The sequence below is a fragment of the Daucus carota genome, chromosome 5, assembly GCF_001625215.2.
Source record: "Daucus carota subsp. sativus chromosome 5, DH1 v3.0, whole genome shotgun sequence".
Lineage (NCBI taxonomy): Eukaryota > Viridiplantae > Streptophyta > Magnoliopsida > Apiales > Apiaceae > Daucus > Daucus carota.
This window is the reverse complement of record NC_030385.2, coordinates 7,876,173-7,890,193: the sequence shown is the minus strand read 5'-3', so window position 1 is coordinate 7,890,193 and position 14,021 is coordinate 7,876,173. Positions and strand designations below refer to the sequence as shown.

General features: G+C 34.5%; 2 protein-coding genes across 2 annotated transcripts; one reads left to right on the top strand and one right to left on the bottom strand.

The window, feature by feature from the left end:
* The first annotated feature begins 856 nt into the window (after window positions 1–856).
* Window positions 857–7,224, top strand: LOC108219903 (protein Iojap, chloroplastic). The gene is made up of 5 exons (XM_017393487.2): window positions 857–1,096; window positions 2,780–2,906; window positions 3,142–3,280; window positions 3,383–3,471; window positions 6,692–7,224. Exons 1-5 carry the CDS (start codon window positions 893–895, stop codon window positions 6,811–6,813), a joined length of 681 nt encoding a protein of 226 aa, XP_017248976.1. The 5' UTR covers window positions 857–892; the 3' UTR covers window positions 6,814–7,224.
* Window positions 7,225–7,871: 647 nt separating this feature from the next.
* On the bottom strand, window positions 7,872–13,893 carry LOC108219682 (serine/arginine-rich splicing factor SR45). Its single transcript, XM_064094306.1, has 12 exons — window positions 13,584–13,893; window positions 12,656–12,736; window positions 11,793–11,881; window positions 11,113–11,159; window positions 10,923–11,003; window positions 10,706–10,835; window positions 10,417–10,612; window positions 10,261–10,320; window positions 9,149–9,262; window positions 8,854–8,920; window positions 8,746–8,783; window positions 7,872–8,260 (listed from the first exon to the last, which is right to left on the bottom strand). The coding sequence occupies exons 1-12, from the start codon at window positions 13,766–13,768 to the stop codon at window positions 8,191–8,193; spliced, it is 1,158 nt and encodes a 385-aa protein (XP_063950376.1). The 5' UTR covers window positions 13,769–13,893; the 3' UTR covers window positions 7,872–8,190.
* Window positions 13,894–14,021: the final 128 nt, after the last annotated feature.

The window sequence follows — 14,021 nt, the reverse complement described above, 5'->3', positions numbered from 1 at the left end:
ATGTATGTTTTGTAAGAGGTCCAAATTAAACATTCGAAATCACATTTATAAAAGACTCTTCAAATGAACCCTTGAATTCATTATATTAATACTTTCACTCTATTTCATCAAAAAATAGTGTATTTTCACAAAAGCCCAATTATAACTCCTAAGAAATTATATAAATACATGATCGTTTATGTAACATAACGGCTATATATTGAAATAGATGATACAAAACTGAAGTGAGTGTCTTATAATCTTTTTTGTCCATATAATTTATTTTGTTTATAATTTTCATACACACAGGCCACCCACATCAGCGAGTTCACTAAAACAGAAGGACTCTAATAAGAATTTTAAAAACGTATTGACTCAGATATTAAAATCTTTAGGACTCAGGTAAAAAACACAAAAATTTCAGAGATCTTTTTCTATTTTTTCTCCTTTGAATAAAAAGATCCCAACTAAATTGTTCACACAAAATTATGTAAATATATTAAAATATCACAAAAATTGTTTAACGAAAGGGAAAATAAGCTATTTTTTATATTTTGATAACGTGAAAAATTATGACAACTACTATTTTCAAAATTTTAAATTATGTTAGCGGAAAACTTAATATAAATTCTACATAATTCTACCACCATTATCGAAAATATACTCGGATTATTAATAGTAAAAAATGGAACACTTGAATGCGTTTCACATAATAATTTAAACTTTTACAATGAATCTTTTTTTGCCAAATTTTACAATGAATCTTAATCAAAAGGCAAAAAAAAAAACATTTCTCTTTAAGTGGACGTATTTACTTGAGTACAATTTCTTTTCATTTCTCCCCCTCTTTATTTAGCAATAAATATATCTTGTAATTGTGTATTTCTAAAATTTGTAATCAGAAAAGAATAACATGGAAGTTATGTGCACGGCATCTTATCCAGTAGCCAACTTGGCCGGAAATGCAATTCCGGCTGAACCGTATCGTGTAAAAGCTACAATCTTTAGGAGACCCAATGGGCTTTCCTTCTCTGGCCCATCAAATATGTTTGAAAAATCTGTTTCCTTGAGCTCTTTCAGAAGCTTTTCCACTTTTTCCCCCATGGCTATTGGCTCGGTATGTTTCAACTCACCAAGACTTGTGTAGTAGTATCTTTCTTATATATGTGTATCTAATTGTATGTATATGCTACCTCATCTTGTTTGTGTATTGTGATTTATAAGAGTGCACCAAATTTAATTGGCTTGTAGAATTTATTTCGATAAGATAAGCTGTGTGATATAGCTAGTTTTCCAAGAGTTGTGCTTTGATTAATATCTACAATTGCGTTTTTTGCAGCGAATTCGTGTTTGATTTGTGGTGAAGTTTTTTTTTTTTTTTTTTGTCCGGGAGGAGTGGGGAAGTAGTGTAAGTAAATAAATTCGATGATGCTGTATTTGCCAACACTTAGAGCATCTCCAACGGCGTTGGCTATAATCGTTGGCTAAATGGGACCTGTAAGATATTATGTAAAATTTGCTGAACCTGTAAGGCATTTTGCTTCAATGGTATTGGCTATATTGGTTGGCTATAATTTAAAAATAGTATGTTATTAATATTTTAGATTGTTAAAATAGAATATATCAGTTCAATATGGTAATAAATGATGTGCAATCTTCCTACAGATTTTTTACAGACCTGTAGAGGTTCGACAAATTTAGCCATCCATAAGAGGTCGGCTAAAATTATAGACAACAGCTCGATATGGTTGGAGTATGAGTTTTCGAGCTGTTGGCTAAATTTTTTTATTTATAGTATGCCACGTCACGTTTTAGCTAAGGGTTTTCAATGGTTGGAGATGCTCTTATAAAAATTGTTTATAGGGTTAATTTATATTGAATGCCCATTCGAGTTATGAGGAAGAAAACTGAATACATGCTTCCTATGCGTTGTTATAAGAATTCAAGCGAATGAAGAATTATGATAACAGTATCTTTTGTATAGATAACTGGACTCATCCTAGGTAGAAAAAGGTATAATTGCAAATTATTGGGAGAAATCGACGTAGGCCACTAACTCATGTGGGATCTCCTACAGTTTCTAATACAACAAACACCAATACATCTGCATTGGTTTACAAAAAACAGTACGTAGATTCGTATACAAGAAACACATGTATTATATCACGAAGAATATAATTACCTAAATCAGTAGAACCAAACAATTTAAATTAAAACTTGCATAGTCTTCATTGAGTATATGCGTCAAAGAGATGGTGGATGAGCACTAAAACGTAAAAAGGTAACCTTTACTGCATCAAAGCATTTTAACAAGGTGTATTTGTTGAGAAGTCGGAGAAGATCGAAGCATTAGGTAATATAGTCGATGCCTTGGCCTTCGTGTCAAGAAGTTTTTTAGGTCTAGTGGGGAGGTGTTCCTAGTCTGAATTTGGAGATGATGCTTTACTAGCTCATCCCTAGAAGCTAACTTACAGAATTTGATTATAATCTACAATATAGTAGATGTAATCGTATTAAACAGGATTTAGGAAAAAATGGACCCTATAATTATGAAAATGCTGTCTACTGATCTATAAGAAACTATGCCTACTTCTTATTCTCCATCACCATGCACTCATGCAAGATGTTGTCTCTATCTCAAAAAGTTGCAACTGACAAATTGATTACATAACTAGATAATAACATTTTTTACTCTGTACCTGGCATGCATCTGATTATTAACCTAATATGCAGTATCTGAGTTTATTCTCTTCTTTTGGGCTCTTTGAGTTTTTGTCAGCATAAGTGTTCTGTTTTGCAGAATACAAGTGAAGATACAGATGATATGTATGACGACTTATTTAAAAAATATGGGAAAGTTGTCTATACGAGAAATGATCAGAAATCTCCTATAGCAGAAGTTGATGATGATGCTGAAAGCTTGGCGTGTAAGAACATCTACCCATAAAATGACTAAACTGTTAAAACTTCTTGCGTCTTTATATGTTCATTGCCCCCATTGACTTTGAAATGATACATGCTGTCTACTGTGGTGCTACCACTATATACTCTTCAAGCATGATACTGTTTTACCTAAACTTCCATCTTTGATATAGTCAGAGGAAGAAAGAATAATGTTACTGGTAGTTGACAAGGTTATTACCTAAAATTTGCTATATGCAGTTGCTGTAGCAGCAGCCAAGGTTGCAAGTGATGCGAAGGCTGGGGATATTAGGGTTCTCTTCGTGAAGCCTCTGGTGTACTGGACTCGGTTTTTTATAATTACCACCGCATTTTCTCGCCCTCAAATTGAGGCTATTCGGTAATGATCTATTTCATGTTAATGATGGAAGCCTAAGTGCATATACCTGCGTGAATCTCAATCCCAGAAAAAAAACACTATATAGTTCATGTTTAAATGCAGTCATAAAATAAAAGACCTGGCCGAGAATGACTACCGGAGGGAGGTAACTGGTGATGCGAAGCCCAACTCATGGACATTACTGGACTTTGGTTAGTGTTCCTCCTCAGTAATTCAGCAATTATATATTTATGTGGAGTGAAATTAAATGTGAATGTGGTACGACATTCACCAGCCTTTTGTAATATTTTCACAGTTTCTCATATAAATACATAAATCACCATCTTCCGAAACTTTTACTCAATGACACTGTCTTCAAGGAATCGACCTCTCTGCTCCGGGTAGTGGTAGAATTGTGTATATCTCACCAACCCGAACAGTAGCTTTGATCAAGAATTTGGTCTGCCTCCTAAATTTTACACCAATTAGGTTTGTGTTTATCAAACTGGCCAAACTGCAGCACCATATGCGGTTTTAAACTTCTCGGTGTGGTTGCACATTAAATATTTTTCGAAGTGTACAATGCAGGTTGTAGTTTAAAATTTTGATAATGCAGTTCATACTTCATTGCAGGTTGTGGTTTAAAATTTTATTAATTCAGTTCATACTTCGTGCCACACCACACCACTTTTTTTATAAATAAAATACAAGTTACTATAATCCGTGTGATGCACAGGTCTTTTTTTATAGTTGATAATTTTTTTATATATGTTTAGATTAATAATTTGTTTTGATATATTGTTGAGTGGATCAAAATTTATACCTTAAAGCATCTTAAAAATTGAAAAATTGAACATTATTTAATATTGAATCTAACGATTCTGATCTAATTGATAGAGGAGATCTCACGACTGCAAGTGACTGTACCAAACTACAAACCAACCAATCAAACTTTCGTATGTTTAGCTTTAATAATATAGTACTCCTTCCGTCCCAACAGGTTCTCTACGTTACTTTTGGGCACGCTTTTTGAGGCTCCTATAAAGTATAGTTCCATAATAATTTTTCTTCCCCCCCCCCCCCCCCCTCCTGAATAAGAGGTTGACGTTTAAACTTTTATTCAAGAAAAAAAGTAAATCAAAAAAACGTTATGGAACTATACTTTATAGGAGTCTCAAAATGCATGCAAACAGTGAACGTAAACAACCAGGTGGGACGAAGGGTGTGTGTGTGTGTATAGTATACTTACCCCCTTTCTATATATTATCTCAGCCCAATATCAACATCACAAAATAGTTACATACACAATCAGAGGTACTTCAGTAGTTTTTGTGTTTGCACTGCCTTTCACTAATTTGGCCATGCATTTCAGCTTTGGGATCTGTAAGTGGGTCTCACAAATAGTATGTAAAATTATGCACCCACCTGCCTTTAATAATGTGGATGTACACTGAAGTTTTTAATATGGAATCATTAGGTTTGGTTTTAGGTCAGTAGAGTCCATTTGCACTTATGCTCTATGGGTAGATATAATCAAATCAGTTATTAGGATAATTGAATGTGTATCATCAAAATTTTTATTTTCTATTAATAGTATTTGTGTTTTTACTATTATATACTCCCTCCGTCCCACTCATTTCTTTACAGTTTCTTTTTTCACTGTTTGCCACGTATATAAAGGTATATATAAAGTATAGTTTCATAACTTATTTTTAATTTATTTTTTTTTGAATAAAGTTTAAACATTATACTTTTATTCAAAAGGAAAAAAATTAAAATAGTTTGTGAAACAATACTCTATAGGAGCCTTAAAATGTTTGTCGAATCCTCTGTCCTAAATGCAAACAATCAAATGGGACTGAGGGAGTAGTTAATAAGAATTGTCACTCATTAATCATTTAGGCGTAAAGCACCCGCACGGCCACACCACACTATACCTCATTTTGTAGTGTGATTTACTGATTTCTGTGGTTTGAGAAGTTGATAAAACTGCATATGGTGGTTGGTTTGTGGCTTTAGCCAAATACCTCACCACCTACCGGCACCATGAACACCCTAAGTTTTATAAATAGCTATTTCTTAGGAATGAAGACCAACGATTCTTCTGAGCATCATTTTTAGTTCTAATGGAATTCATAGGTATAGGAAGTACCGGGGCTCTCGATCCAAGATTCAAGAAGTCACTCTCTTCTGCAAAACTAATTAATTGGATGAGAATAAAGATATACTCTACTCGAGTTAGCTCACTTCCTTTTCATTTCTTTTCTTGAGCTATAGAGCAGCAGGGAGTTGATGGTCAGTTCAAGCGAAGTTCCTTTTGGCAATTTCATTCCTTATTTTCTCTGTACTTCAGCGTTACCTTTCAACTATCAAGAAAGTCGCTGGATCATTAGGATTAATATATTCTTTTATATTTTATTTCCTGAAATTATGTGGATAGAACGAAATATCGCAACTCGTTCTACACATCTAAGAACACCTATACTGATCATGGCCATGGCTAGATACCCGAAGACCAGTTTCTCTTATCAAATCATCTGTTCCTACGTATCAACCATAAGTTGGTTTATTAACCTATGTGTCAATGACTTGTTCAGTTTTCTCTCTTTTTTTATTATGTGCTTATTAATGATTAAATACTCGTAGCTACTTGAAGTTAAAAATTCAGCTTATAGATTGAAACTGACAGGGGGTACTTTTTTGAGCAACTTATTTAAGTTTTGTAGTTTTATTTGATAAAAAGGTAATATTGTCACTCGCATGTTCAACCAACTTATGGTTCTATAATTTTATTGCTAGAAAAGCATAAGTTAAACATCAACAACAAAATGATCCAAACAAATGATAAATTAAAGTTTGAATTTTGACTTGTTTTAGGCAATATTAAGTCACAAGAACTACTTCAAATGTACTTGCATGGGGTTTAAAATGATCTAGATGGTTTCACTTGATTTTGGGTATACTCTAAGTTCGATGCCTGTCAGCTTGTCTAAAATACCTTTTAATGCATTAACGAACTCTCTGTGAAATTAATCCAACATTATTTGTTCTTATAGTTATGTTTCCTAAACTTCCACCTGCGTTAATGTAATTATCAACAGTAGAGGCACCATTAATGGTTTTTTCATCTACAAGCAGTTTTTTTAATGAGGACATATCAATTACTCCCCCTGAAGAGTTAAGAAAACAATAGGACTTGTGTAACAAAAAAATCACGAATGGCAAGCTTTGATCTATTTATAAAATGCCTTAAATTTATAATGTTCTTTTTGTCACTAATTATAGCCATCTAGAATGATATGTCTATTTTGTAGTTACCTGCTCCTGAACACTAATGTTTTAAGGCCTTCTTATGGGTAGATAATATGTAGGATGACTTCCATTGTAATGCCTTGACTCGAAGTTGATATAAATTGAATTTGCTGGTTTTAGGTGATGTAGTTGTCCACATATTTCTTCCAGAACAGCGAGCTTACTACAACCTGGAAGAGTTCTATGCCAATGCTACTCAAATTGAGCTTCCATCTGAAAACAGACGACCATCTAATACTTGAAATCAGAAATTGGAACTCGCTGTTATGGTTTTGGGGTGGTGTTCCCTACTGAGTGGTGGCAGTATCGTCTATATCTGGTACGTAATCTGAGATCAGAGTCATCCATAACAGTTGTGCAGTGCAGACTATGGCTTGTCATCAATTTCCTAGCCAGCCATGCTAGCCAATATGATAAATAGAGGATTGGAATTGAAATTTGTTTGTAAGATCTTTTGTGGCCTTTGCATCTGATCTGTAATTAGATTCTTAGGAAGATTATCGCAAGGCTCTCCCAAACCATAGAATAGTCAAGACTACTGTGATAGGGTATTAGGTGTATTTTGATCTACTTATATTTATTGGAACATGAACTTTCTTTACCATTACTTTCAATGTTATTCACAGACTAGTGAGCACTGTTAAAATTTTTCATACTTGTGTCAGATATAATTTGGAAGCCGGCTATGCCTATTTCGGTAGTTTTACGTGGAAGGGACTCGCTCAAGCAAAGCATTGAAAATAACAAACAGAATGGCACAGCAAATTGGCTTGTAAATTAAATATTGAAAATATGGGTTATGTAACATGTAACTCACTCATTTTTTTTCTAATGTATAATCGGGATAGCGGATAGCCAACGAAATCTCGATCTCATATGATTCATTTTACACAAATTTAGTTACACAATTCATTAAATATATAAAAAATTAGTTCAAAACAAAATTTTGCAGAGTATCTAATGAAAACAGATAATATGATAATATAAGTTAACTGAATTTTTATATCCTTTTATATGTACATCAAGATTTGTCTGAGAGTATTGTTAAAAACTGTGTTATATTTTACATGAATTTTTTTACATAATTTATTAAAAATATAAAAAGTTAGTTTAAATAAATATTTGTACATAGGATTTAATCGGAACAAGATTATATGATAAAATAAAAGATATTGACAAATAATTCTTGATATTCTTTCATATGTTCAAGTCTGGCAAATAAACAGGCGTGAATTCATTTTTTTTTAGTTTTGTTGACACTTGAAATAATGTTATGACAAATATAATAGAGGACAAAATATAACATATAACAAGCATTTATACGCTATGGTGACAACTGAAAAATATTGTTGCAGACCCACATTATGTAGAATCCAATTCTTGGCATTTCCAAATCACTAGTCAAACTCAGACAAATATACCCAGCCAAAATTAGAAAAAGGAAAGGAAAATGGTAGAGAGAGAAAAAGAGAGCAGAGTCTCGTATCGTCAAAGATCACAATACATTATGAACCAGGTTGCTAATGTGTCCTGCTCCTACATGCTCATAGAAAGGCTACATTACATCAAGCTCAGACACATGTCAGCTCAATAGCAAAATCACATGCTTTGCAAAGCTTCTATGGTTGTGGCTTCCGAGGTGGAGGTGGTGAACTGCTGCTACTGCTGTTGCTACTACTTCTCCCTCTCCTAACAAGAAAGATCATATGTCAACATCATAATTATAATGCAATCTTGGTATCCATGGCCTAGCACTATGCTGAATCTTAGACTTGTCAGTCTAGGACACGCACAGCCTCGGATTATATTATAGCAAAATAAGGGAATTGCAGAAGTATAACCAGAGTAACCAGTTCAGTTGAAACCATAATACATGTATAAATTGCAGACATCACTTAATAAAATACTATGGCTTCTAATAAAGTTTACGTACTTTATCCTATTATCTAATGGAAAAAGGAAATTCAGATGTTTATTCCTATATAATCATGCAAAACTCTCTATTACACAAAGTTGCCATTAGTAAATGTCTCATGTTACCACTTATCTGCAGAAACAATTTAAAAGAAATAATGTTCAAGACAAAAGAAAATCAAGGAAAAACAATTCACTTAAAAAAAAGAGGAGAGACAGGGAAATGAAGATATAAAAGTCTTATATGCCAAAAGAAATACCTCCTGGGACTACGACTCCTTGATATCTTCCGCACAACCTGTAATAAGGAGAAGCTGCCATCAAATACTGAAAGGGAAATCCATAACTTTAGTTTAACTGAAACAAACCTTGCGTGGGCCAGGAGATCCGGAGGAGGATGATGACCTTCCCCGCCTGCCAGGCGGAGCTCTACCTCTGTTAACAAATGGTCAAGCACACAAATAGGGAAGGCAAGTCATAAATGATTATGTATCTAATATAATTAAGCCTACAGTTCAATGGAAGTCAAAAGCATAGAAAAATATATTCTTGTCAATTTTCGAACAGGAAAAGGGTAAATCAAATGATGGAAAAAATAATAAGATGACAGGATCTAAAAAATGCAAAGCAAAATATGATGCTCCTGTTTCACAATTAAGTTACCTCCGTGGGGAGATTGATCTAGAACGCGAACGAAGAGGCCTACGGATAGGTGAACGGGTCCGTCTACGAGGAATTGGAGATCTTCTGGGTGGGCTGCGAGCACGTCTAGGGGATCTGCATAGAAGAATTAAGTTTAAAAGAGGAAAGGGAGAAAATTTAACAATACAACCAACCAGCAAACTATGATCCCATAGGACCCAAACGCCAATCATGATTAAAATTTCTAAACTGTTAGTACTGGAGGTACCAAATTTGTTCATTCTAATTTTCTACCCATATGCGCGGGGGAAGGGATTCATTTAGATAGAAACAACATAAAAACTTGCCACCTAAACATTCGCGTACCAATCCGGGATTGTGTTTCAGAGCTCTAACCTTTTTCTTCTCACATTTTTTGACACAACTATTACACTTTCAGCAAATAGTACGAACATGTTAAACATCAAACAGCAAAAGTGATCAATTAAGGCAATTTTGACAACTACTACAACACCCATATATAGTGTTGTAGAGCCGAGAAGCTCACAAACGCTTTGAGGTTTGGTCAAATAAAAAGCTTGATTCATACAAGCCAGCCTTGAACACGATTTATAAGCAAGCCAAACTTGATGAAGAATTCAGCTCGATAGTCTGAGAACAGGTGATAAGGAGGTTCATGAACAATTTCGGGGATTAAGCTCGAGAAAAGTTTGATACCTAGTACATGGTTTATATCCATGAAAATGCTCTCAACTAAAGTACCACTCATTGATAATTTGGGTATATTTAATTGTTTATACAAATTACCATAACTATTAAATTTGTAAAAATACTTATTTAAGTCTCCCAAAAGTAAGCTGCGAACTTGCACCCAGATTGAAGAACTTTCAGAACAAATTTATCTTGTACTTCCATACACCCATTTGAAGACAAAAAATTTTAAAATGGGATAACATGCAGCCACATTATACCAAGTGACACCATCCAAGCACTGGCCTCTACTTTGCATGTAATAGTAAGTAAAATAATTTGCCAAAAAATGATACTTATCAAGGCCTAGTGTGAAAATACTGTACTACTTATCTAGCTATATGGTAACATCAAATATACCACCAATTATTGATGGCTCTTACCGTCGCCTTGGAGGGGGAGAACGTCTTCGAACAGGACCGCGAATTCTTGAAGGAGAGGGCCTGTGAAGAAATCAATTTTAAATATTTTGTCACTGGTGATGTCGATAAAGAGAGGTTGATAACATTTTAAGCAGCATTGAAGGTGATCCATTATACCTCCTTGGTGGAGATGGTGAGCAACCTCTAAATGGAGATGCTGGTCTTCTCCTAGGTGGTGGTGAATCGCCACGCCGATAGGGGGAGTTCATCCGACGACGAATAGGTGAACCACGTCGCCGTGGAGATGAATCCATATCTCTTCTAGGTGATCTTCTCCGCGCCACAGGTGACCTCCTTCGGGGAGGTGAAAGTGCTGTAAGTATGGTAACAACACTTGTAATAAAATAAAATAAAATAAAATTGTCCATTTACTTTGATAATCAAATATTATCCAAGATCAACTTACGCTCTCTCTGCCTCTTTGGTCCATCTTTTTCAGCATCAGCATCCCGTCTTGCAGCAACAGGTGCCTTTGGAGGTGTTGTCCGTGCAGGTATTGTGAACTTAGCTTGAACATAATTACCATCAATTTGAGCCTGGGACAAGTCAATAGTAAACATCAATATAGGAGATGTGTTGCACCACTAAAACGATTGTTCACCATTAATCTTATATAAACCTACCCCGTCCATGTATGCCTGGGCTTTTTCAGCATCAGCTCTTGTCTTGAATTCCACATAACCAAGTCCTTTTGAAAGGTTTGCCTGATGTGAGCAGAAACACTCAATTCATAACATAAAAAGTATATAGTAATAGGTTTTTAAAGCTTAGAATATATTTTAAGGAGATGGACATATACAAATGTAAACATACTCTGTGATCTATTTCCAATCTAACACTCACAACTTCACCAAAGTTACCTGCAAAGTTGAAACGCATGCAAAAATCATACACTAATTCAGAAGTATAAACTGTACATAGATATCAGCTTACTAACCATCAAATGTAAAGATAATGAAAACTTTGAGATTTATATTTAGACTGAGATATTAAAACACAGCATGTACTCATTAGTCATTAGTGGTCTAGTCATGGCAATTCACAAGTCTAAAATAAGTTTGTTAATTCTTAATAATGAGATACTTACCTTTAAATTTAATTAGACAAGTAAATGGCTTTGAAGAATATTACTTATAACTTTATAAATTTTAACAAGATAGGTACTAACTTTATTCCGCCTTCATGGTAAGCTTTTATTGAGGAGAAATTAATATCGTGCGATAGAGTATCTAACATTGAATACGCTGAAAATGGCCTAACATGTGATGCAATCTACAATTATAACATTACAAGCTAGGTATATACACTGTGTATAAAATTAAAGTCTCTCAAAATTAAAATGTAGATACTAGGTGCAGTAGCGATCTGCCATCTCCTATCGATGTTTCTTTCATTCTTTCTTCCCTTCTCAGCGAAAAAGAAAGCAATCTATTTTCATATCTATATGTAGGTGCCATGATTTCATGGATGAGGCACAACCGATAAAAACATACCAAATATTTCTCTTAAATGATTTTCATTCACGTTCCTGGTGAGCTGGCGAATGCAAAGCTTAAGTGACTCAGGAACAGGAGAAGCTTTCCTACATTAGGACATAAACCAGAAATAAAGTTGTGACAAGATATGAAAAGCTGCTAAAAACTTATACAAATAATGTTGTTATTCAAATTGAACAGCGCGGACAAAGAAGTTAAAGCTTCGACAAACACTATTAATCTAAAATATAATTAATTTAAGGAACTAAGGGATCACACAAGGACTATTTCGTACAATGACGCCCAATACAAAATCCATTGAACCAGAAACCTACACCAAAAGTCTAAACCAGTATACTTTGCTGTCAATTATGTTCAACAATAAAGGTTTCTGTAGATGCACACAAAAATCCAAGTCCAACACCTTTTAAGGCAATCTGCATTGTGGCACTCTGAAATTTCAGTCCCTCTTCCTCAAACCAGCACCAGCAAACAGACTTCTTAAATTCCAAGAAACTCATTTAGGATACAACTCTCTCAAATAACATTCATTTATTGAAAATTATCTTAGCACCTATCACAGATTTTAGATCTCAAGAAGATTCAGTAAAAAAAGTTCATTTCCTTTTCAACAAAAGCTTGTTCACTTGTAAAATATAATCCAGCTGATTCTGTATATCATTCAAGAACCACTTGAAAAGTTTGTTTATCTATTTAATTGTCTTCGTATCGCACAATAAATATTCATCCTGAGCAAAGACATGCCCACAATGTACTGGAATAAAAAATCAAAATAATAATACGTAAAGAAATATTAATTTGATAAAAATAAGAGCTTCAATACAAGACTTCAAATTATAAAGTTGGCAGTAAGAGAATACCTCGGAGGAGGAGGTGGAAGTGCAGTTTCGTTCTTCGATTGAGGTGGTGGTGAACGGCCTCTTTTAGCACCTTCAACAGGACTGTCAAAAAAAAGGATTCAAAAGCAAATACAAGGTTAACATACACAATTCTTGTGATTAGTGACACATTATAATTTACATCAAAATTTAATGTGTAAACGAGGCCAGTTCACCTCTGAAAATTAATAATTCATATTCAATCACTAAGAAAAAGATGCACCAATTTTGGGTTAAATTGAGTACTAAACAAACAGTAAAGTTAAAAAACGATTACAGCCAGACCCACAAAATCGATCAATATGAGCTTAAAGATTTAACTAAAACTAAACAGATCAATCCGCAATAAATGAGAGCTATACAACACCAAACCCTGCTACTGAAACACTATGACGCAGTTCCAAAAATTGCAGCCACTTGTATCATTTTTAACTAATGAAATCAGATGAGTAGAAAATGGAAAATTAATGAAGTAGAACAGGGTATTATTAACATTCATGTGTTACATTGTGTAGAATTTTCAGTGCTAAATAGTGTAACCTTGATTTCAGTAACTAACTTACTTCAAAACAAAACAAACAATAAGTTATATTTATTCATACACAGATCAATTATGTACATCAATATAACTTTTATGTTTCTACTAAGCAGCAAAATGCGAGTTGAATTTAGTTATATTGTAGAGTAGCTATACTCGCCCAAATGTTTATACAAACCAACATAAATTAAACAGCAACATAAAATATGCAATGCGAGTGTCCCCTAGCAACTCATTCATCGAATTACAATTCCCGCTCAAGTCCGCTTAACTTATCATCAAGGAAAATGACTAAACACTTTCTCCTCCCTCCGAAAATAAAATATTGAAGAAAACATGAGAGTGTGTAGAGTGAGAGGTGAATTAAGAAACCTTTTGCGGGGAGTAGGACTGCGGGAGCTGAGACTGCGAGAGCGACTGGAAGAGGAAGAGAAAGATCGAGAGCGAGAACGAGACCGAGAGCGCGAGCTAGAGCGAGAGTCCGAGCCTGAGAACGAACGTGACCGAGACGACGAGGCTGAACCAGAAGGTGATCGAGCTCGTCCTGCTTTCGCCATTGCGATTAGCCCCAATTTGTTTTTGGACTGCCCCAAAACAAACCCTAACTGAAGAGGACGGTCTGATTATTATTGTTATCTAGTCGATTTTCGATTTCGACAAAATGAGAAGAGTTGTAAAATTAGATGCGGGCTGCGATTGGTTGGGCTGACTAATATAATTCGTAGGGCTAATGTTTTTCCTCTGGCGGCCCATTAGATTAAAGACATTGGCCTTTGATTTGAATATATTTCGTGTTTTGATCTTTTCTTA